The sequence below is a fragment of the Python bivittatus genome, unplaced genomic scaffold (genome assembly GCF_059951505.1).
Source record: "Python bivittatus isolate LINGU-HERP-01145 unplaced genomic scaffold, Pbiv_v1 ctg000480_np1212, whole genome shotgun sequence".
NCBI lineage: Eukaryota > Metazoa > Chordata > Lepidosauria > Squamata > Pythonidae > Python > Python bivittatus.
In genome coordinates, this window is record NW_028277075.1 from 22889470 (window position 1) to 22910935 (window position 21466).

General features: G+C 39.5%; 1 protein-coding gene across 1 annotated transcript; it reads left to right on the top strand.

The window, feature by feature from the left end:
- Positions 1–798: 798 nt before the first annotated feature.
- THBS1 (thrombospondin 1) lies at positions 799–20426 on the top strand. Its single transcript, XM_015888969.3, has 22 exons — positions 799–1096; positions 1402–1495; positions 2945–3519; positions 4115–4190; positions 4447–4634; positions 5365–5487; positions 6646–6739; positions 7525–7698; positions 8001–8177; positions 8378–8551; positions 8942–9069; positions 9164–9316; positions 10427–10645; positions 11222–11329; positions 11916–12075; positions 12535–12653; positions 13967–14201; positions 14778–15005; positions 15812–16083; positions 16888–16985; positions 17093–17232; positions 18325–20426. Exons 2-22 carry the CDS (start codon positions 1429–1431, stop codon positions 18330–18332), a joined length of 3516 nt encoding a protein of 1171 aa, XP_015744455.1. The 5' UTR covers positions 799–1096; positions 1402–1428; the 3' UTR covers positions 18333–20426.
- The last annotated feature ends 1040 nt before the right edge of the window (positions 20427–21466 follow it).

Consider the following 21466-nt stretch of genomic DNA (forward strand, 5'->3'; position numbering starts at 1 on the left):
TAACAGGAAAAGGAGCGGGAGGCTGTCAACACACTTTTCTCTGACCACTGAAGTTCCTAGGACGAACAGTAGCGAGTTGAACTTTGGGGCTGGGTACAGGCCTGAGCATAGATGAAGGAGAGGAGAGACAGGCAGGATGAGGGAAGGCAAGGCTGGAAGGAGCAAGGATATACTTGCTCTCTCTCCAGGTGCGCCTTGATGGTGGGAACTGAGTCGTCTGTGGGCCAAATCCCTCGCAAATTCTGCGCTCACTTGGAGAGATAGGGAGTCAATAGATGCTCTCGTCTGGGCAGTCCCGGGGCTGGGGGACCCCTCCCTGAGGCACCAACAGCACTGCACCCACACTGCGCATTTGCCTCCCGGGGGAATCGGGGTTGAGGGGATTGGACTGACTGGAATCTGGGAGGTGGGAACCTCTTCTCTACAGGAATGCTGCTGCTTCCTTGGAATTTTTTTCCTGCACATTTTATACACGTGAATTCACAACTGCCCGGAATGCAGACGAGATCCCTGTCTTTGCCAAGTGGGAAAGCTCTAGGAACAGCATGATGGGGGCAATGGCAAAAGAAGTCCCGCTGATCGGAACGAATCTGTCGCCATCCACCCCCGCGTATCACTGTCCTCTCCCGGATTGCCTTTTGGAATGGGGGGCTTGCGTGCGCGCACGCCTGTGTTCTGCCTCGTTGCGAGTTAATTGGATGCGTTCCAGCCCGCTTCCTGCCCGCCCGCTGCTGATTGGCTCGCTGAGTTTCGGGGGTGCGAGCAACCGACCTCCTTAAAGGCAAGGGAACTCCTGCAGTCGCTTCAGTGCAAACAGCAAGGGGGATCACCAAGGGAGACCTGAGGGAGGGGCAAGCTCCTGTCGATCCGTTCCAATCCCTCGGCCGCAAAGAGCCCTCGCGCTCTCGGACTGCTCCACGACCGCAAAGGACACTATTCGCTCGGACGTGTACAGAGCCAGGGGTATTAAGCCCAAGCAGGGCTAACATCGCAGAGTCCAAGAGCTTGAGGAAGGATATTGTACTGAGTTCTACAAACTACATTTGCTCTCAGAGCGTCTGATTCGGTGGGATTCTTCGCCGCCTTCTATAAAAAAGTAAGTGCTGGAGAAATTTTCCTCCTACAACTTCGCTTTAATACCCGGAGCTGGAAAAGACAATCAAGATAAATAGAAAAAAGCTACAGCGCTCTTCCTTCCCTCCAGCTCCTTCCCTTCCATTACCTCGCGCACTCTGGCCTTTGGTCTGTAATTATGTTTTCTCCCTCTCTTCCTCCGTCTCACCGTCCCTGCCCATCTTGCGCGATTCTCCTTCGAGGCGGCTGCTTGTGGTTGGATGGTGTGAGGGCAACAGCCCGAGAGCGTCGACTGACCCGGTGGCGGTTTATGTTTCTTGTTTAAAGGTTGTCCCTCGGGACGAGATTCCTGCTATGGAGCTATCCGGTGGTCTCTTTCTCCTTCTGATGCTTGGAGTTTGCGCAACAAGCCGGATTCCAGGTAAAGACAGCGGGATCAGGGAGGGGGAGAAGACGTCGCGGCTAAATAGTAAAGGCCGGGCTGGGAGGCTTTCCGGTCAAACTCGGGATTAGGTTTCGGGGGAGAGAAGGCGGAACGAGTCTCGGGAGAATCCTCCAGCGCGCCGCCGTCCAGCTCACGTCCAGGTGGGGCTGGCAGAAAGTGCTGAAAACGGAGCAGCGCCGTCGCCGCTCGGCATAGCTCTCTCTAACCTGGCGCCCTCCAGCTGGACTGTACCTCTAGCAGTCTTCAGAGGGCAGCGCCGGGGGATCGCGGGACTGGGAGACCAACAGAGCCCAGAGCACCGGGTGGGGAAAGAGTCCAGCGAGTTCGCTGCGTTCCTAGTTCTGTACTGAAGGGCTGTAACTTCGCGGCGGCGGCGGCGGCGGCGAGCTGGGGGTGGACAGCTGCCTGTGCTTGGGATTGTGCTCCCAGTGCGGCAATTGGTTTCCCCGCTTCTCTTGTTGGGCGGCACCTCTGCTCGGGGCTTCCCCGGCTTGGCGGGATCGCCCGGCTTGTGGCTGGACATTTGAGAAGGGCTGGGGGGATCGAGGCGCGAGGCGTTTTCCTCCTGGGCTCTTTCTCCGAGCGGGCTGTTGGCTTGGCATCTGCCTCGCTTGGGGCCAGGCCAGACACACGCCAAAGGGGGCGGGACGGGGGGCGTCGCTCTGTATAGAAGTGTATTAATAAAATAAAAGAGGTAGCGGGAGGGAAAGCCTGGCCGTCGGATCCGTCGGGAGGGAGTCAGTGCCCTCAGCCAGGTCCTTGATACGTCAGGTGGCTCAAGCCTTGCTCCAGAGCTGCGGCCGGCTTCTGGGCTGAGCCAGACGCCTAGCAACGCCATTTGTCTCTCCCACGCAGCTGCCCCGAGACTTCACTGAGCCCCTGCTGTTTGGCTCGGCTTCTTTTACAGCAGCGCTGGCTTTCCATCCTGCTCTGTTGCCTTGGGCTCCCTCCTTTGGGTTTGTCCCTCACACAGCCTGGCTCATAACGCCGGAGTCTCTGCTTTGTTTCTCCGCATTGCCCTCCGCTCCAGTTTGCAGCCTCCAAGTCCCTGGAGGAGGCAGGGGGAAAGGGCAAGGAGACTTCTTGGACTTCGTTTTCTGCTGTCATTTGGCCAAACTCTCTTCTTTGACCCTGTTGGCTCCTCCAGTGAGGGAAAACTGGGAAAGGTGTATGGGAAACCCAGTATTTTGCAGCTCACCTCTGTTGCTCTGCTGAAGCTGTAGAGTTGAAGCTGCCCAAGCTGTAGAGGTGGGAAATTGCTTTGTGCCTGGCGGGCTGTACAGTCCCAACACTTTCCTCAATAACTCTGGCAGCCTATATTCTTGGGACTCCTCTTAACAATAGCAATAGCAGCTGTTTAGACCTGTCCCTGCCCAACATAACCACCTCTTTGTGTCTTTCCCTTTCTCTCTCTTATCTTAACAGAGACTAGTGATGACAACAGTGTTTTTGATCTGTTTGAGTTAATTGGCCTTGGCCGCAAGGGAGCCCACAAGGGCTTAGGGGTGCATCCAGTAAAAGGACCAGAGATTTCCAGCCCCGCCTACCGAATAGATGATGCCAACCGTATCCCTGCTATTCCTGATCACAAATTCCAAGACATTCTTTACTCCATCCAAGTTGAGAAGGGCTTCATCTTGCTAGCTAATCTTCGCCCAGTAAAGAAGAACCCTGGCACCATACTAGCCGTGGAGCGCAAAGACAACTCTGGCTATGTTTTTAAGTTGGTGTTAAATGGCAAGGCAAAAACTTTGGACCTGAGTGTCTTTCCCAAGGAAGGCAACCAAAGTTTGGTGTCAGTGGAGGAGGTGAAGTTGCCCACTGCACGATGGAGCAGTATCACCCTCTTGGTGCAGGAGGATCAGGCTCAGCTGTATGTGGGGTGTGACAAAATGACAAATGTTGAGCTGGAAATCCCAATTCAAGACATCTTCACCAGGGATCTATCCAACAGCGCCAGACTCCGTATTGCTAAAGGAGGAGTTAATGACAACTTCCAGGTGAGATACCTTATTATAGCAGGTTCAGGAGCTCTTTTCAAGGAAGCCAACTTGATTGGTCATTTTGGAAAATAGTTTCAAGAAAGTAAACATTTTTTGCCCTGACTACTCATTATTGTCCATAGTAGAGGGGATCTAACTGACACTTTGAATATTACTGAGTACAGTTAAATGCATCCAACAGTGTAAGCTTTAAATTGAATTTGAGTTTTCTATTAAAAGCTCAGCAATATTAACATCTAATAATTGTTAATATGTCAGTCCTTCACTTTCTCTTCATATCATCAACTAATGAGAATTCTGGCCAGTATAGGTTTACACTTGCATTACAAACTGAAACAGGAACATATTTAAACCATAGGTGTGAAAATTCTTATACATGCTGAATTAAATATAAGTCACTGGCCTTTCTAACCATAGCAGGCCCAAGCTGGCTAATTATAATAAAATATGGGCAAAAACATTGTGATAGTTAAACATAAATTAATGATAGTGCCCAATTAAAACACATATACATGCATTATTATTATATGAATAATAATTCAAGAATTTCCCTTGTAACAGAGGTTGATTCTTTCAATCTTTATGTTTTCAGGGAATGCTGCAGAATGTGAGGTTTGTGTTTGGAACGACACTGGAAGCCATCCTGAGGAACAAAGGCTGTGCGACCTGTACGTTAGAACCCTTTTTCTTCAAATGTTTGATTGATTGGTTGATTGATTGATTGATTGAGTATAAGATTCCAGTTTATGGGAGATGAATGAGCTCAGATATTTGGAACACAAAATGAAATGCAAACCCCTGTATTTTAAGGAAATATTGCCATACACAGTGTCACATACATTTAAACTGAATTCTGATTCTGTCAGTTTGGGAAGAAAGAATGTTTCCATATATAACCTGTATGTATTTTAATCGTTCCTTTAGCTACTGGAACACTTATTAAATTAGACAATCCCATGAATGGCTCCAGTCCAGCCATTCGCACCAACTACATTGGACAGAAAACAAAGGATGTCTGTGGCTTCTCTTGTGATGAACTAACCAAAGCGTTTATAGAACTGCAACGCCTGCGTGCCTTGGTTACAAAACTTCAGGAATCTGTCTTCCAAATGGTAAGTGGGTATTAAATACCCAATAAAGAACCAAAAGTCTCCTGAGGACTCATTGACTCATAAGCGCTAGCTGTTTTCTGTGTACAAACTATTCCAAATGTCGGGGGGCAGATTTGTAAACAGACATTCACCTACAGTAAGAAAGAATTACTTTCAGGTAACCAGCCTGGGAAACATTTGTGCATAAGAAGAAAGTTGATCCTTTCTCCTCAGCCCCCAAGGTCAATACCTAAGGTGGTTTACACATGTTAAGCCTACAAACATGATTTGATTTGCTGTAGTTTGTTGAATGAAATATCATGGTTAGCTTCACCTAATTATGTTAAATCAAAGCCAATTTAGCATTATATCAAATCTAGTCAGTGTCTAATATGAATATTTTTTGCAACTGACCTAAAAATAGATACATCCTGCAGTAGTCATTTGCACAACTGTGGTCATAGAAATCTGGTTAAAACTTGCATCTCTTAATAGCCTAGCTTCCCCTGAAACTTCTCCATATGATCTAACACAGGTGAGCAATCAAATGGAGAAGATAAATGTATTACTTCAGTTATGGCATTTAAATACTGTGTAAGTATTTAGAATTACAGCACTTAACATGGAAGCATAATCCTTTAGCACTTATTTCTAGGTAATCAGCATAAAAGCAACTTTTTTGCTCTGCCAGATTCAGACTGATTTAGAAATCTTTAAGTCTATATAAGAGTTATTTTCTCTTCTTTTTAAGAACGGTGTAATGGAAGTTGTTGGCACCCATAATATAAAACCTGGAGCATGCATCCATAATAATGTTGTGTATCAAAATGCAGCTGAGTGGACCACTGACACCTGTACCACATGTACCTGCCAGGTAAGATTCCTTACAGCTCACACATTAGTAAAGGATTTATCATGCATCTAGTTGGTATATTATACAGAATGTAACCAAGCAGAGAAACTGGTGGCCCAAATGCATACGTTATTCTCTTTCTTATAAAGTTTGAATGCACTCCTCTCAGCTTAATCCTGCCACCTTCTACATGTTGTGAATGTATATTTGCAATATGGAAACTTCTACTAAACTTGCTTCCTATTCAGAGCTGCCCTTTTGAAAATTTAAGATGCTAAATAAATTACTTTCTCTTTACACTTCTATTTGGCTAATGCTTCTGTGACTTTCTCTGTACTGCTGGCATCTAATGAAGCCTTTGGTTATGTTATGCCCTAAGACTACAAAACATGTTGTTTATTATCCTTTAAAGAACAGGATTGGCAAAAGTTCTCATTCATTCTTTTGCTCAGTCTTTTTCTTTTTTGGCATAAGATGAAAAGATACATCAAGCTACAACATGAATTGTTGAATGTGGAGCCAACTTTGCTAAATCCATTTTATCAATGACTGTAATGATCAAATGAAATTCAGGCTAATAACCAAAAAGGCAGCCTTGAGAATCTTTTTTGGCTTACTGAGACAAGTTCTGGAAAGCTATTCAACAAGATTTGATTTTCCCATTTAATAGTAGCCATTGATTAAGTGAACAGAAGAATACAAAAATAAATAAGGATTACAAATGATTGGAGTGATTAATATTCTTGGGTTTGCTTCGACTTCAGAAAGCCTCAGTATACTCCAGCAAAGGCCAAACTAGACATTGTTTGGATTCCAGGCAGCAGTTATCTGCATACTTATTAAAATTGCATTCAGCTTAATGGGACTGAAAGTCAGAAATAGGCTTCAGAAGTTACAATCAGGACTGCAAATTGATGGTTACTAATCTAATAACATAAGTTGTTTTAAAAGCAACTCCTAAATTATCCTTACCTCTTCCATTTGGAAAGAAGAGGAGTTTATTTTCTCCCTATTCTTCCACACTAATTATGGCCTCTCATTTCTAAATGCTAGACAGCTATTGGAAAAATGCTTTGCACAATGGAATATGTCTGATTGTTTTAGAGCATTAAGCCATTGTGAAATGAAATGTCAGATTTTCGTGTTTGTTAATATCAGGGGGGGTTTTTTTCTGTTTAGAATTCTGCTGTAATGTGCCATAGAGTGTCTTGCCCTCTCATGCCTTGTTCCAATGCCACTGTTCCTGATGGGGAATGCTGCCCACGATGCTGGCGTAAGTACCTATATCGCCTTAACTTATTTGACAGGATTCCCTTTTTTTGCTTTTTCAATGCCAAGAAGCCATTACTGTTCTCAGGTATGATTTACCTTGAAAAGTGTGTGTGTGTGAGAGAGGGAAGTTTCTAGCCTGAGATTCTGAAACTAATGCTGGCATCTGTGAAATTACCACTAAATTCGGAATTCGCTATACAAGTTAGATTTGAACTAAGCACACTTGCACAATTGCAATCAGTTTTTTTCTTTAGTTTGCAGATGGCTTGTGTCAAGATAGCTTGAACTAGGTAAAATTAAAATATCAATAAAATCGATGAATAACTACAAGTCCAGGCAGGAGAGTGTATATGAGAGTAGAAATTTCTAAGAATGGTGAATCTCCTACAAGTTTATATTGAGAAGTTTCTCAGTTTGAGGAAACCAAAGCAAAATCTTAACAGGCAGAATTTTTCTTATGCCTTGGAAGATTTCAGGAGCTGGCAGAATGAATATCTGTTTATTTTATTTTCCTCCTTGAGTATCTGCAGAAGGAGTCCTGTAAATCTCCAAAATATGACACACGAAGTTTCTGTCATCTGGTTCTGAACATTTCTTATGAGCTTTCATATGTAATTTGGATAGTTCAGTTATCAAAGATCAGAGTAAATGGAAATATTCTGTTCCATTATAGAAAACAGGGCAATGCAGAATACGTCAGTATGTTATTTTGTCAGTCTCTGTTTCCTATTGAGGTAACTTTTAGAAATGGTGATTCTTATTTCTTTATTTTTCCTCTTTTTACAGCTAGCGACTCTGCAGATGATAGTTGGTCTCCATGGTCTGAATGGACTACTTGCTCTGCAACCTGTGGCAATGGGGTTCAACAGAGAGGTCGCTCTTGTGACAGAATCAACCATCGTTGTGAAGGCTCCTCAGTACAAACACGAATATGTAATATGCGGGAATGCGATAAGAGATGTAAGCATTCAAATACTTTACATTCTCGATAGGTGCTCTCAATTCTCACTCTGGCCTTTCATACTTAACACTAAGAAACATTGATTTGCATCAAATTAGTGTAAAATACTCAATTGTAATAGGATTTATGAGATAGTTGATTAAAATAAAAATACAATATAAAAATGTTTTTCTGTGTCAAATAACGGCACTAATCTCTTAAATATTCTTGCAGTGTGGTCATCTAATCTACCATTAGTATCTCTACATTGCTATTAATGCAACATTTTGGTATTCACTAACCAACATTTTGCTGTTCACAGTCAAACAGGATGGTGCTTGGAGCCACTGGTCCCCTTGGTCTTCCTGCTCTGTTACCTGTGGAACTGGATTGATTACTCGAATCCGTCTGTGCAATTCTCCACTTCCTCAGATGGGAGGCAAAGCATGTGAAGGAGAGGCACGAGAAAACATGCCTTGCCAGAAAAGCCCATGCCCAAGTAAGTTCACTATTCAAAATGGTTTTGTGTAATAAACACAAAAGTATTTTAATGTTCATCCCCTTGTTAAATGGAACAGAGAAATTATTAAAACATTAAAAAAACAACAACACCAAAATCACCCTGAATTTTTAATGCCAGTAGCACTTTTCCCTTCATTTCCAAGAAACAGGAATATTCCTTTTTTTTTTCTTTTCCAGTTAATGGGAACTGGGGACCATGGTCACCTTGGGGTACCTGTCCAGTTACATGCGGAGGGGGCATTCAGAAACGTGGCCGCCTCTGCAACAATCCTGAGCCCAAATTTGGAGGGAAGAATTGCATTGGTGATGCAACAGGCACCCAGATGTGCAACAAGCAGGATTGCCCAATTGGTGAGTAATTGCCCATTGTGAACTATCAAACAACGTTTTTAAGAGTGCTGTGTCATCTTCAGAGCAGTGCGGCAAAGTTGAGAATGCAACAACTTAAATTTCATAACAAAAAAATGTGAACTATAATCACATTTTGTTTATATAACTGCATTATGTCTTCCATCCTCTTGCTACCACTCTTGATACTCTAACATCTGCTTTTACGGTGGTTACCTCATTCTGCCTAATGGGAGGAATAGTTCTGACTGCCAAGAAAAGAGAAGTAGATCTGTGCAGATTTTATTTGAACACAGAGTCTTCAATAATATTTATTAATTAATCTCTCTTGCTTGCCATTATTGATCTCTATAAAGCTAATAATATCTTGAAATACCCCTTTGTCGTTTTTAGATGGATGTCTGTCTAATCCTTGTTTTGCGGGAACTACATGTACTAGTTTCCCTGATGGCTCCTGGAAATGTGGTCCATGCCCTACTGGCTATCAGGGAAATGGAGTGAAATGCAAAGATATTGATGAAGTAAGATAACTTGTATGCTTTAATATATTACATGTTCAAGACATTTACAAATGAATCTGTAACCAACATTTTCTTCTACATCTTCATATTTCAGTGCCAAGAGGTCCCAGATGCTTGCTTTGTATTTGGTGGAGTACACAGATGTAACAATACTGTACCTGGTTATCATTGCCAGCCTTGTCCAACCCGCTTTACAGGAACACAGCCCTTTGGTCGAGGTGTGGAAAATGCAATGGAAAACAAACAGGTACTGCCAAAATATAGATGTTTCTTGTTTATGAAACCTCAGTCCTTTTTGAATCTATGGCCCCATAAGTTCCATATATGATCTAAGAATTAAAGAAGATACCAGTGTAAGAGTTTACATTGTTATATTCATCCGTGTGATTTTACTCATAGGACACAGCTGCATAGAGAAAGTTCAGTTTGAATCAAGCTGGAAATACAGAAAATAAGCAATCTGTCCCAGCAACCATAATGGCAGAAATAGTGCTTGGCTTCTACAACCTCATGATACCTATCATTTTCCATGAAGTTGAATACATGATGGTCTGGACTGATTTGGTTTTGTAGTGTAGCTCTAAGCAAAATGTTTCCATAACATGTGCTTCAGTTAAATATATCAACAATGAACATTCCTAAACTCTTAATAGAGAGCCAGTTTGGTGCAGTGGTTAAGGCACCAGGTTAGAAACTGGGAGACGGTGAGTTCTAGTCCTATCTTAGGCATAAAGCCAGCTGGGTGACCTTGGGCCAGTCACTACCTTTCAGCCCTAGGAACCAGACAATGACAAACCACTTCTGAAAACCCTCCCACAACACCTGGAGGAACTTGTCCAGGCAGTCGCCAGGAATCAATGCTGACTCAAAGGCACCAAACCGCTCCCTCCCCCCCATAGCAACAGCATTCTACCAATACTTGTTTAATGAATCAAGGCTTGGCTCTTCTCTCCATGTGTGGAACAGTTTCCTACCTCTGCCTTCCCTCTGCATCTCCCAGAAACTTACAAAACTTGCTTCTGTTATGGGGAGGTTAGGTAATGATGTGAAATATCAGGTGGAGAGCCGCAAAAGGTATGTAGAATTCACCTAAGTAGTCCTCCACATTTTGTGAATAGAGGAACAATTTAGAATCCAAGCTTCAATCAGTATCTAAAATGTTATAAAGAAAACCATGTACCCAATTCTCTTTAAAGAATACACAAAAATCACAGTTAACTGCTGCAACTACAAAGAAACACTGTCTTGCTTTGAAAAGGTGTAAAGTAGAAATTTTAGGCATTGGTTTTCCATTGATATCTTAAAAGAAGAATGAGGTAGAGACATCTTTGCAAGTGTATTCTTAATTCTGTTTTAGGTGTGCAAGCCACGTAACCCATGTGCTGATGGAACTCACAACTGCAACAAGAATGCCAGGTGCATTTACCTTGGACACTTCAGTGACCCGATGTATCGCTGCGAATGCAAACCAGGGTATGCCGGTAATGGGATTATCTGTGGAGAAGACAGTGACTTAGATGGATGGCCAAATGAGAACCTTCACTGTGTTGCCAATGCTACTTACCACTGCACTAAAGTAAGCCCATTTTTTCATTATCTTTCATATGCCACTCTCTCCTTTAATACTGGGGAAAATTGGTTTGGCTTGCATTTTAATATAAGCTGACTGAATTCATACTTCTTAAATGAACTCATGAGATGAAACACAGCGGTCCTTTCGTTTTCTCATTTTTTCCCAATTTTGTGGTGCAACCTTCTGGAAAAAAAAATCACATACACAAAGGAAATAGTATACAAAAGGGCATAATATTATGAAGATATGCTAGTGGACATATTTAATATGCAGTGTAGTCTATTTCATTCTTTAAATAAATTAGTTGCTATGGACACAACCCACATTTACTGAAATATACTGATCATAGTTCACATGTAGTTTTTTTAAAACGGCTTATTTTGGATACGCATGTTTCAGAATATTTTTTTTTCTTCTTAACTTTTCAAAAATCATGGTTGTTAATAATCCTGATAGTGCTCTAAATTGATACTATTTTTAAAAAAATCACCAAGGTAGGGTCTGCTTTTGTAATCTGAGCACCACTTTGTGTGAAATTAAAGACAGATGCAACTTAATGATCAATATCTTTTTCTGCAGGATAATTGCCCTAATCTTCCCAATTCTGGACAGGAAGACTATGATAAAGATGGAATTGGTGATGCCTGTGACAACGATGATGACAATGACAAAATTCCGGATGATAGGGCAAGTCTAACAAAAGCATTCGTGTTCCTCTGTAGTATAGACAGTGTCCATCACAGTGATAACTAAAGAAAATTGCAAGTACATCTAGTGAAATCTTGGGATGTGTTAGTAGATTCCTTCCCACTGCAGTCAGTGGAAGAAAAGAGAAAATAAAAAATAAAAATCCCTGCCTGTTTCCTACTCTGTTCAAAATAAAATGACGAGTCGCCAATAAACTGCCCTTCTCTACCACTAATGTAAAATGCATAAAGGTAGAAAAATGAACCCATGATACAAAATTAAAAAGCAGCAAGTCTTCAGCAGTAATTTGACATAGTTATCTAATTCGTAGCTAAAAATCTAATAATAGATTTTTTTTTAAAAGGCCAGTTTTGCAGTAAAATATGGATGCTGCATCACGTACCACTTTTGTTACCGCTCATCTTTCATTTACACAGCAAAGAAATAATCTTCACAACACACCTTACACCTTACTGCTCTACTGTTCTTACTCTAGTAAATATATTGAATAAGTTATTTATGACACGGCCTGTGCCAATGTCTAAGCATGTTTTAACAGGACTTTTAATTTTTCCTTCTTCTACAGGATAACTGCCCATTAATTTACAATCCCCAACAGTATGACTATGATAGGGATGATGTTGGTGATCGCTGTGATAACTGCCCATACAATCACAATCCTGCTCAGATAGATACTGACCACAACGGAGAAGGAGATGCCTGTGCTGTGGATATTGATGGAGATGGTAAAGTTTGGTTGCTTCTCCTTTTCTTTTCTCCTATTGTGGCATGACTGCCTAAGTCATCTAAAGGTAGAGAGTCTCCCCTTGGGCAATTTCTACTCCTGATGACATCCTGGATATACCAGAATGAAGTACACATTCTGTTAAAGAAATTAAAAATAGAGAAACTAGTTGTACCCCATGTTTTTCAGCTGCTGTACTTCGTGTCATATATGGTAGCGTCTACAGAAAGAGTTTTTATTTTTATATTACATCCTATTTGGTTTGTAGGTATAATTGAAAATGCGCTGCCATTGAACATTTAACTGAAATGTCCGTTCTACTAGTGTTAAATGACTACACAGATGGGCTATTAGCTTGGCTTCCACAAACCATTCCCTCTTAATTACCTTTCTGCAGTAACATATTATCTAGATGTGTTTACCATTAAAGATACCTGAATGGGTTCCTCTACATTTCTAGGCATTCTTAATGAAAGAGACAACTGCCAATATGTGTACAATGTGGATCAGAAGGATTCAGACTTGGATGGTGTTGGAGATCAGTGTGACAACTGTCCAATGGAACATAATCCAGATCAGGTCAGCTTAACTGCCCTTGGGCAATCAAGTATTTATTTAATCTTCTAATCTATTGTATGTTTTGTACAGCACTACAATATATATCAACTGATACCCTAATCAGGAAAGGACATGGTTATTACCTGGAACATATATTGAACATCTTTTAAAAATAAAAATCTTACGTGAGATTTTTCAGCACACAACATATGAACATAAATCTTGTTCATGTTTGCAAAAAAGTTCTGTCTCCCTCCCCCCTTCCTTCCCTCTCCCTCTCCTTCCCTCTCTTGTGACATATGTCCTGAGGCTGGGAATTTAATTTTACAAAAATGCACACACAAAAAGGCTCATTACAGATACAGGCTAAAGTAGTATAGAACACGTACATCACCATGTTCTTTTTTCTTTTTTAATTTTGAAAAGCTAACAGTAATTTTTATTTGATTAAGGGCTAAGAAAATGGGGAAATCTAGCCCATCCCATCTAAATTGCTCATGTCTAAAACAGCAGTGAGAGAAGCCTGCACAATCCTATCATGTAAAAGAAGTAAGATTAATAGCCTCAGCAGCATAACTGAAATGCTTGAATTGTCCCTGCCAAATTGCACTAAGTAGCTGGAATCTAGATTTATCCTGCAGGTTATCCTCTGCTGGTTGAAAGGATATGTACAGTCTCAAAACCCTATTTGTTTCCAACATAATGGAATACATCAGGCAGTACAATGGATCGTGAATATTCCTATGATGAAAATCTGTTTCAGATGACTTATTTTATGTTGTAGCTCCAACTGAAGATCAGTTGTTTTTTATACAATCTATTTCATAATGAACAGGCTGTGGTTGCTCAGCTTCATTTGCAGCAAAACAAAGCCAGACAATTTAGGATCGTTTAATGTTGCCTTCTACATCTAAACATTGTTTGATTACATTTTAGAAAGGCAGAAACATTACATTTGCTACCAACATTAACAATGCAGTACATGTAATAGAAGCCATAGCATAAGTTTGATTTTTCACAATATGCCAAAACAAATTGCATGGGCATTAAGAGCTTATCTTTCACTAACTGAACTGAATCCTGCACAGAGCTAAAGTTCCCAGTAATTCCAAACTTTGAGCACACATTTGTATCCTCGTATACGTATTTATCTCCATTCACTTCGCTAAAGTGAAAGGTCCATATGTGCAAAAACTGTTCCTCCACAAAGCTATTGGAATGAAGGATTCAATCTGACCATTGGAAGCTTAGCCCAAAAAGCAACTCCTGGTTAGCCTCATGTCTTCTAGTGTTTTTAATGTTTGTCCTAACTTATTCCTACATTTTGCTTTCAGATGGATTCAGATTCTGATCGTATAGGTGATACATGTGATGACAACCAGGATATTGATGAAGATGGCCACCAGAATAATCTTGATAACTGTCCTTATGTTCCCAATGCTAACCAAGCTGACCATGACAAAGATGGGAAAGGGGATGCCTGTGACCATGATGATGACAATGATGGTATTCCTGATGACAAAGATAATTGCAGATTGGTTCCAAACCCAGACCAAATTGATTTGGATGGTAAGAAAGATAATTTACATCAAATTGGAAGATATTGCATAACATTTAGATACATAATGCAGTGTTTAATATAGTTTACTAAAAAGCATTAATATGAACAAGTATGTTGCTTTTCTGTAAGAGCTGCATTCCTTTACTCCTTGTAATGTTTAAATTTTACTTACTTACTTATTTACTTACTTACTTATTTATTTATTAATTAAAATGTTAGGTTGCCCCAGTTAGTATGACTCTGAGTGGCTTACAGGATACAACCAGAAAAAACAATAGAAATAAAAAGTCTGGAGAAAAACAACAATTGAAACATCCCCCAAGGGGTCTACCACCCATGCTAACCCAGGGTCTGGGGACAGAGCTAGATTTTAAACAGAGCCCCCTGTTTAAACATTTAAAAGTTATCGTTATTTAAAAGTTCTGTTAGCTAATAAGAGTTCCAACCACTCAGCTAAATTCTTGAACTAATTCATTTGTATAATCATTCAAGATATATGATACTAGAAATCTAGAATGTACTTTTTGGCTCCAATGCTCACTTTTCTTTGTGGACTCTTCCCTTATTCCCCCCTTTTTTGCCAGGTGATGGGCGTGGAGATGCATGCAAAGATGATTTTGACAATGACAAAGTTAAAGACATAGATGACATCTGCCCTGAGAATGTTGACATAAGCGAGACAGATTTCCGTCGGTTCCAGATGATTCCCTTGGATCCTAAGGGCACAGCTCAGAATGATCCCAACTGGGTTGTTCGTCACCAAGGCAAAGAACTGGTTCAGACTGTCAACTGTGATCCTGGACTTGCTGTTGGTGAGCATGGACGTTTTGGATTCTTTTATATGCACCTGGCCAACAAATACTGTATTGTTGTATTTGGATATAGGTACTCTTCATCTTCACATTCACATTCCTTCACCTCATCACCATGTTTACAACTATTTCAAGACTCCCCTCCCCCGCCAAAAAAAAAAAGCATTTGTAAAAGCATTCTTAAAAATACCAGCTGCTCAGTTTTTGGAGCAGACACTTGGATTTGCCCACTGAAGGAAAGAGATCCAAGGAGAAAAAAATAGATTTCAGGAAATTAAACAACAATGTTGCTTAAGCCCCTTTAAACAATATCAAATAGGGTAGTATGAACTTACTTCTGAACAAACTTACAGAAGCTCTAAATACTGGATCCCTATTCAGTAATGCCTATTCACTTTTGCCTTTGCTGGAAAGATGAAGCTTTGCTCAGTGCAGTGGATGTAAACCATGATTTAAGATGCAGTTAAGAACCATAGTTCTAATTCCATTTAATTCCAATTCATGGTGTAAAAACAGTAAAACTGTGCAAATAAATTCTAAGTATAAAAATAGATTCATATAGTGAGGGGGAAAACGTGATCATCCAGAAAATATATTTGTAGTATTTTCATTAGAACTTTTTAACATGAAGTAACTGCAAATTTAGAGAACAAAACTCCAGGCCTATTTTAATTTGTTTGATATAAACATATATAGTTGTTAATTAAAAGATCTACTCTTACAAAGAATGGACTTTAATGCATGAATTGGCATCCATCTGAAAGTTTCTTTTCAGTTCTTCAGTTCTTTCTTTTCCTTTTCCCCAGGTTTTGATGAATTTAATGCTGTTGACTTCAGCGGTACTTTCTTCATTAACACGGAAAGAGATGATGACTATGCTGGCTTTGTATTTGGATATCAATCCAGCAGCCGTTTTTATGTGGTCATGTGGAAGCAAGTTACCCAATCTTATTGGGATTCAGAGCCAACCAAAGCTCAAGGATATTCAGGTCTTTCTATTAAAGTAGTGAACTCCACCACAGGTCCTGGAATACACCTTCGTAATGCCTTGTGGCACACTGGAAATACTGCTGGACAGGTAATAGATACTTTCTATACTAATAAGCTCTTTTGTCTTTTCAAAAACCTTGGTATATTACACTAATGTGAGAAATATCTATCTTGATAAAAGCATTTAAGTATAATAAGTTTTTTCTAAAAAGACAAACAAACCCTTCGGTACCTGCTAAGAATTCGATATGTATTATCGGAATTCCTAAGTAAATGAGTTTTCTCCTATTACTTCAAGGAAAGGATAACTTCACAAAGTAATTAGAATTTTCCTGACTATTACTGTGATAGAGATTGTGTTTTACACTTATGGTTATGAATTCATTGACATATATGGAGGGATCATATCTAAATACAACTGGAATTGATCACTTGGTACAAAAAGCTGTATTGCATAAATCAGCTATCAGAGATTTATTATTACTAATGGGATTTTATTTGTACACTTCAGTTAATAATATTATTTTCAAAATTCACTTAAAATATTTCAGGTGTAATCAGTTGGGTATGCTTTAGTTTGGATTCCTGGCTGAAAATGATAAGATTCTATTATAAGATAGCAGAACAGGAAGAACTATTGATATGCTTCATGTTTCCAGTACTTTTTCGTCTTACGCAAATTTAGTCTTGTGCATTACTCTCAGAAGACCAAATACACAATCAATATGTATTACAAGCAAAAATATGAAGAACAGGAAGCTCTAATACATAGAGCTTATGCAGCTTCTCCTTTTTGTCAAGTATGAAACTGCATTTCCAGTTTATGATTTATCTCCAGGGCTTATATAAATGTAATTGCAGTGCATAATTCAGCCTCACATTTACCTTTCAGGTGAAGACTCTGTGGCATGATCCTCGTCAAATAGGTTGGAAAGATTTCACTGCTTATAGATGGCGTCTCAGTCACAGACCAAAAACTGGCTTCATTAGGTAAGCATCACAGAGATATACTGAACAACTTACATCTTTCGTTTGCAGTTACAGTGTAAACTTGTTATTTCATACTTAAGATTAATTATCACTGCTCTCCCTTACAGAGTGGTAATGTATGAAGGAAAGAAGATCATGGCTGACTCTGGGCCCATCTACGACAAAACCTATGCTGGTGGTCGCTTAGGGCTGTTTGTCTTCTCTCAAGAAATGGTGTTCTTCTCTGATCTAAAATATGAATGTAAAGGTAAGAACCACAAAAATGTGCGTGCATGAGTAACCTTGCTTTGTTAGATTTAATATCTTGATGTATTTTATTATATCTTTATAAACTCAATGTTTTTAAAAACAGTTTAGTAGCTCACACTTAAGAAATACAAGTAAGAAGTGCATTTACAAGCAGTTATACTTATCCAATAAGGAACTGATCTTAAATTTAAGATGGTTCCCCCACGAAGGAAGACCGCAGAAAAATTATAAACACAGAAAAAAATCCAGGGCACTGTCCAGCTACTCCACAAATTGGCTAGTGACAGCTAATTTTATCTTCAATGGAATCTACACTAGCAATGTCTGCAGCTATGTGTTCGTTCCGTTCTTAGTATCTATCAGACCATTTGATGAAAAAACTCTCATCTTCCACGCAGTGATAGTGAATATTAGCTGGGGAAGAATGATGCTTAGTATTCAGCTTCAGATAGGATATAAAGATACTGAGTTGCATTGAATTGTGTCAGCCCAACATCAGAATGGCATCTGCAAGCAGAATAAATTATCCATTCCTGAGCAAATTGGGAAGCTATACTGTAATGCAAAAGGGAAAGGGGAGTCCCATTATATAACCAGCACTTTGATTGCACAGTATTGGGATCTAGCCTGTTTCTGGCAAAGGCAGTTTTGCCATTTTACATGAAGTGAACAGAATTGAATCTTTTTTCAGTGTTCAGTAACCAGGAGTAGTAACATAAACTCCTCCAGATGTTGCACTACAGCTCACATGATTCCTTTCTCCTAGGGCTGATGAGAAAGCTTAATATCAGGCCAGCATATGTCGACCAGAGTATTTTTGACATGTAGATAAATTAAATAACTGTCTGAATTATAGATGTCTGAATTGGGAAATTGCTTCATTAGAAAAGCAATATGCTTGATATCCTGACATACTTTCTTTTGAAATAACCCCACCTTCTGAACAAGAACAAATGCAATTAATAATCAACATGCAAAATAAAGACTTACTTTAGAAACTTGCCTCTAATTGTAGTTGCTTAATTACTTACTATAATATACTAATATATTATAAACAATTGATGGTTTTGTCTTTTTTTCTTTTTCGCAGATCCATGATTGGAAGGCAATTAATTACAGAAGCTCAAAATGCTGGTATTGCACCTTCTGAACTGTTACATTTCTAGGAACCCTGGGATCATTTTTTTGTGTTTGGTTTTTTTGCTTATTCCTCTCTTCTTGCCTTCATAAGACTCAGACTACATGACCTGTTTCAAGGGAATGCTTTTGAGAGAGAGAAATCTGCAAAGTACCCTTCCCATCTGACCTCTGTTACCATAGAAGAAACATGTCTTTTAGGAACAAGAACATTCCTCTGCTCAGAAATGAATAGTTATTTCTTTAAGAAAGACATTTGTGTAGCTGGGCATTGTCACTGCCTCTTTTTAACTGGAGGTCCAATGGAGCAGCACTTTTGTAATAAGGGTATCTTCATGATGTGTTGTGGACTACTTAAAAATTAAATAGACACTTCAACCTATAGAAGAAAGAAGGTTTGAGGCCAGTGCCTCACTTTCTAAAAGGGGACTATGCTCCTGACGGCTTATGTCAAGGTAAATTGGATGAATTGTTACATACCTGTCCTGGAGCATTATCCAGTGCAACTTTGCTCAGGCACAAGCCCCACTGAATTCAGCAGAAGGGATCACTTATGCTTACACCTAAGATTATACCTTAGTTCTGTTTCTGTGAATAGGGCCTACCTTGCTTAATTGCATAGGAAAATACTTGCTAGTTACACTTGCTAACTAGCCACATGCAACGTTAACAAATAAAAATTCTATTATGGGGCAAGCAAAACAACAATCTTGGCACATTAGATTGAAGCAGGTTTATGGGAAAGGGGACAGCAAGGAACACATGGGAAAAGCAAGATTTCCTGTGCCACTGCATCCATGATCTGGTTCTAGTGCAGATCTAGCAAGAATATTAAAGTGTCAAAGAGCACCTTCATCTCAATGTAGCACTTGTGGTGGCCTTCAAGGAACTGTTTTTTTTTTAAAAAAAAATTATTATTATTATTATTAAATTTTCAAAAGCACAAAGAGTGATGAATACAATTAAACACAAAATTCTGTTCTACAAAATGCAAGGCTGAGTTTAAAAATGTTCTAAAAGATTGGTTTTTGTAGAAGACATCTGTAGATAAAATAAATGTAAAATATTTATTTTTTACCTATCCTGCCTGTTCTGAATAACAAAGGACTATAGATTGAAACAGAAAAAATGCGTCAAGACTATCCATTTTGCTACATTTTTCTATGACAGATTGTAAATAAAGGTTATTTATTGTTCTAAATGAACTTAGTTATTTCTAAGAATATTTTAGTTTGCAAAGAGCAGGTTCCCCTAAGCAATGTGGAACAATAGGGTAGGAATTGTTCTCAGTGTGTTTTCTTCCTCTGTGCAAGACAGCTGACAAAGTAACCAAGCAGGCTACTTACTCTCGTATTACCAAAGCAGAAAAATATATAAATGTTGACTGTCCCCGTCTGTCAAGAAAAAAATGGAAGAGCTTCCAATTACCATTGGTCACAATCCTTTGTTATTCTATACGTTATTTGCACAGGAGATATTCAGAGTGGATTGTTGGCCTTATCACCTTTGTAATATGGCTAAGTAAGATTACGGTACATTCCTACTGGTCAATATGCAAATGAAAAAGAAAAGATCTGTTCGGAGGATGATGTGGACTAATGGCATAATTTCATTCCAGCAGAATACCCAATTTTCTCATCAGTGTGGGATGCAGAAGTATTTCATAGGTGGGATGTTAGCATTATTTGAAGACTGTGGTGCAAGACTAGCATCACTAGTCTACAATCTTCTCGCTAGGAAACAAAGAATGTCAAAGGTGAATTTTTTATATACAAATATTACCTCATTGTTGTGTGACTGAAAAATGGAAAAAAAAAACCTTTGGATCAAGCAGAGTTTAAATATCTAACAAAATTTAAAGCTACTGTAGTATAAAGGTTTTTTTTTTAAAAAAACAAATATATATTGCAAGCTGTATATAGTCAAAATTCATATTCCCAGTAAGAAAACAGCATTGGAACAGTGCTGAGAACAATTTCTTATATTGTGTTAGATGTTTTTTCTTCGACATCTTGTATTCCATTCCTTGAATTTGTATAAATTATTTTTTCATAACTGTTGGAATAGTTAATCTTCTGTTTGTGTAGATATGCTATTTAAATAATTTATCAGGAAATGCTACCTGTAGAGCTGTAGCGTTTCTATTTTTATATGTCATTTGCACACTGAACTGAAGAATAGTTGATTCTCCTCCCTAGTATTGTTGCTATTAGTACATACTTTTTTCTAAGAATGAGCATATTTTGTACACATTTTAACCATTTTACAGTTTAAAGATATGTAAATTGTGTGATAAATTTTCCTACATACAAAAAATAATAAAAACTACAAAAATGTATATTTACAACTTTTGGCTTTGGCTTCATAATCTTCTTCCTCCTATTTTCAGTAAAACAAAGAGAGGGAACTGATCCGGCTCAATGCTTCTTCCATTGCTATATATAGCTATTCAAACCAGTGGTAAAATATTAGTAAACAAACATACTTTATAAAACCTGAGAAATAACTAGAGATATGCAAAACGTTCTGTGCGCAGAATATATGGGTTGGGTGGTCCCTGAACAAAATAAAACTTGTGTTTGGAATATTTTGGTCTTTACATGGAACAACAGTGGGCTGGGTTTTTTTGGGGGGGGGGTTGCAAAATATGGAAAGAAATGTGGTTGTTCTGGGCAGAAGTGGTTGCTTCGGGGGTAGCAGTGATTAGAACCAGAAAAGGCCAAGGACGTTGGCAACAATAGCTGAGGAGAACCAGGAAGGAAGGAGGGAAGGGAAAACAGGCTGGTGGGATAAGCCATGCTGGGCGCTGTTCAGAGAGGGGGGAACAGGGAGTGATATACACCCACATTGTTCAACCTGCTGGATCTTGTTTCAGCAAAAATCCAGAACGAGCAAAACATTCTGGAGTGCATTTTGGCACATTGCAGCTGATCCAAAACAACTTTGCAGGACTTCTGGAATGTTATGGTTTGTTTGGGGTTCAAAACAAAATGTATTTTCCTTTTGTGCTGAACCATTCTTGGGCCAGCCATGGTTCAGCAGAATCAAAGCCTGGAACACTTTTGTTGTTCTGTAGTTCTGGTGAATTCAGCAAG

What these genes read in the sequence shown, in the direction of transcription:
- THBS1 (XM_015888969.3), top strand. Translation starts at nt 1,429, where the DNA reads ATGGAGCTATCCGGTGGTCTCTTTCTCCTTCTGATGCTTGGAGTTTGC. An exon ending in CAAGCAGGATTGCCCAATTG is followed by an intron (nt 8,552 to 8,941) that starts GTGAGTAATTGC and finishes TGTCGTTTTTAG; the next exon opens with ATGGATGTCTGTCTAATCCT. An exon ending in ATGCAATGGAAAACAAACAG is followed by an intron (nt 9,317 to 10,426) that starts GTACTGCCAAAA and finishes ATTCTGTTTTAG; the next exon opens with GTGTGCAAGCCACGTAACCC.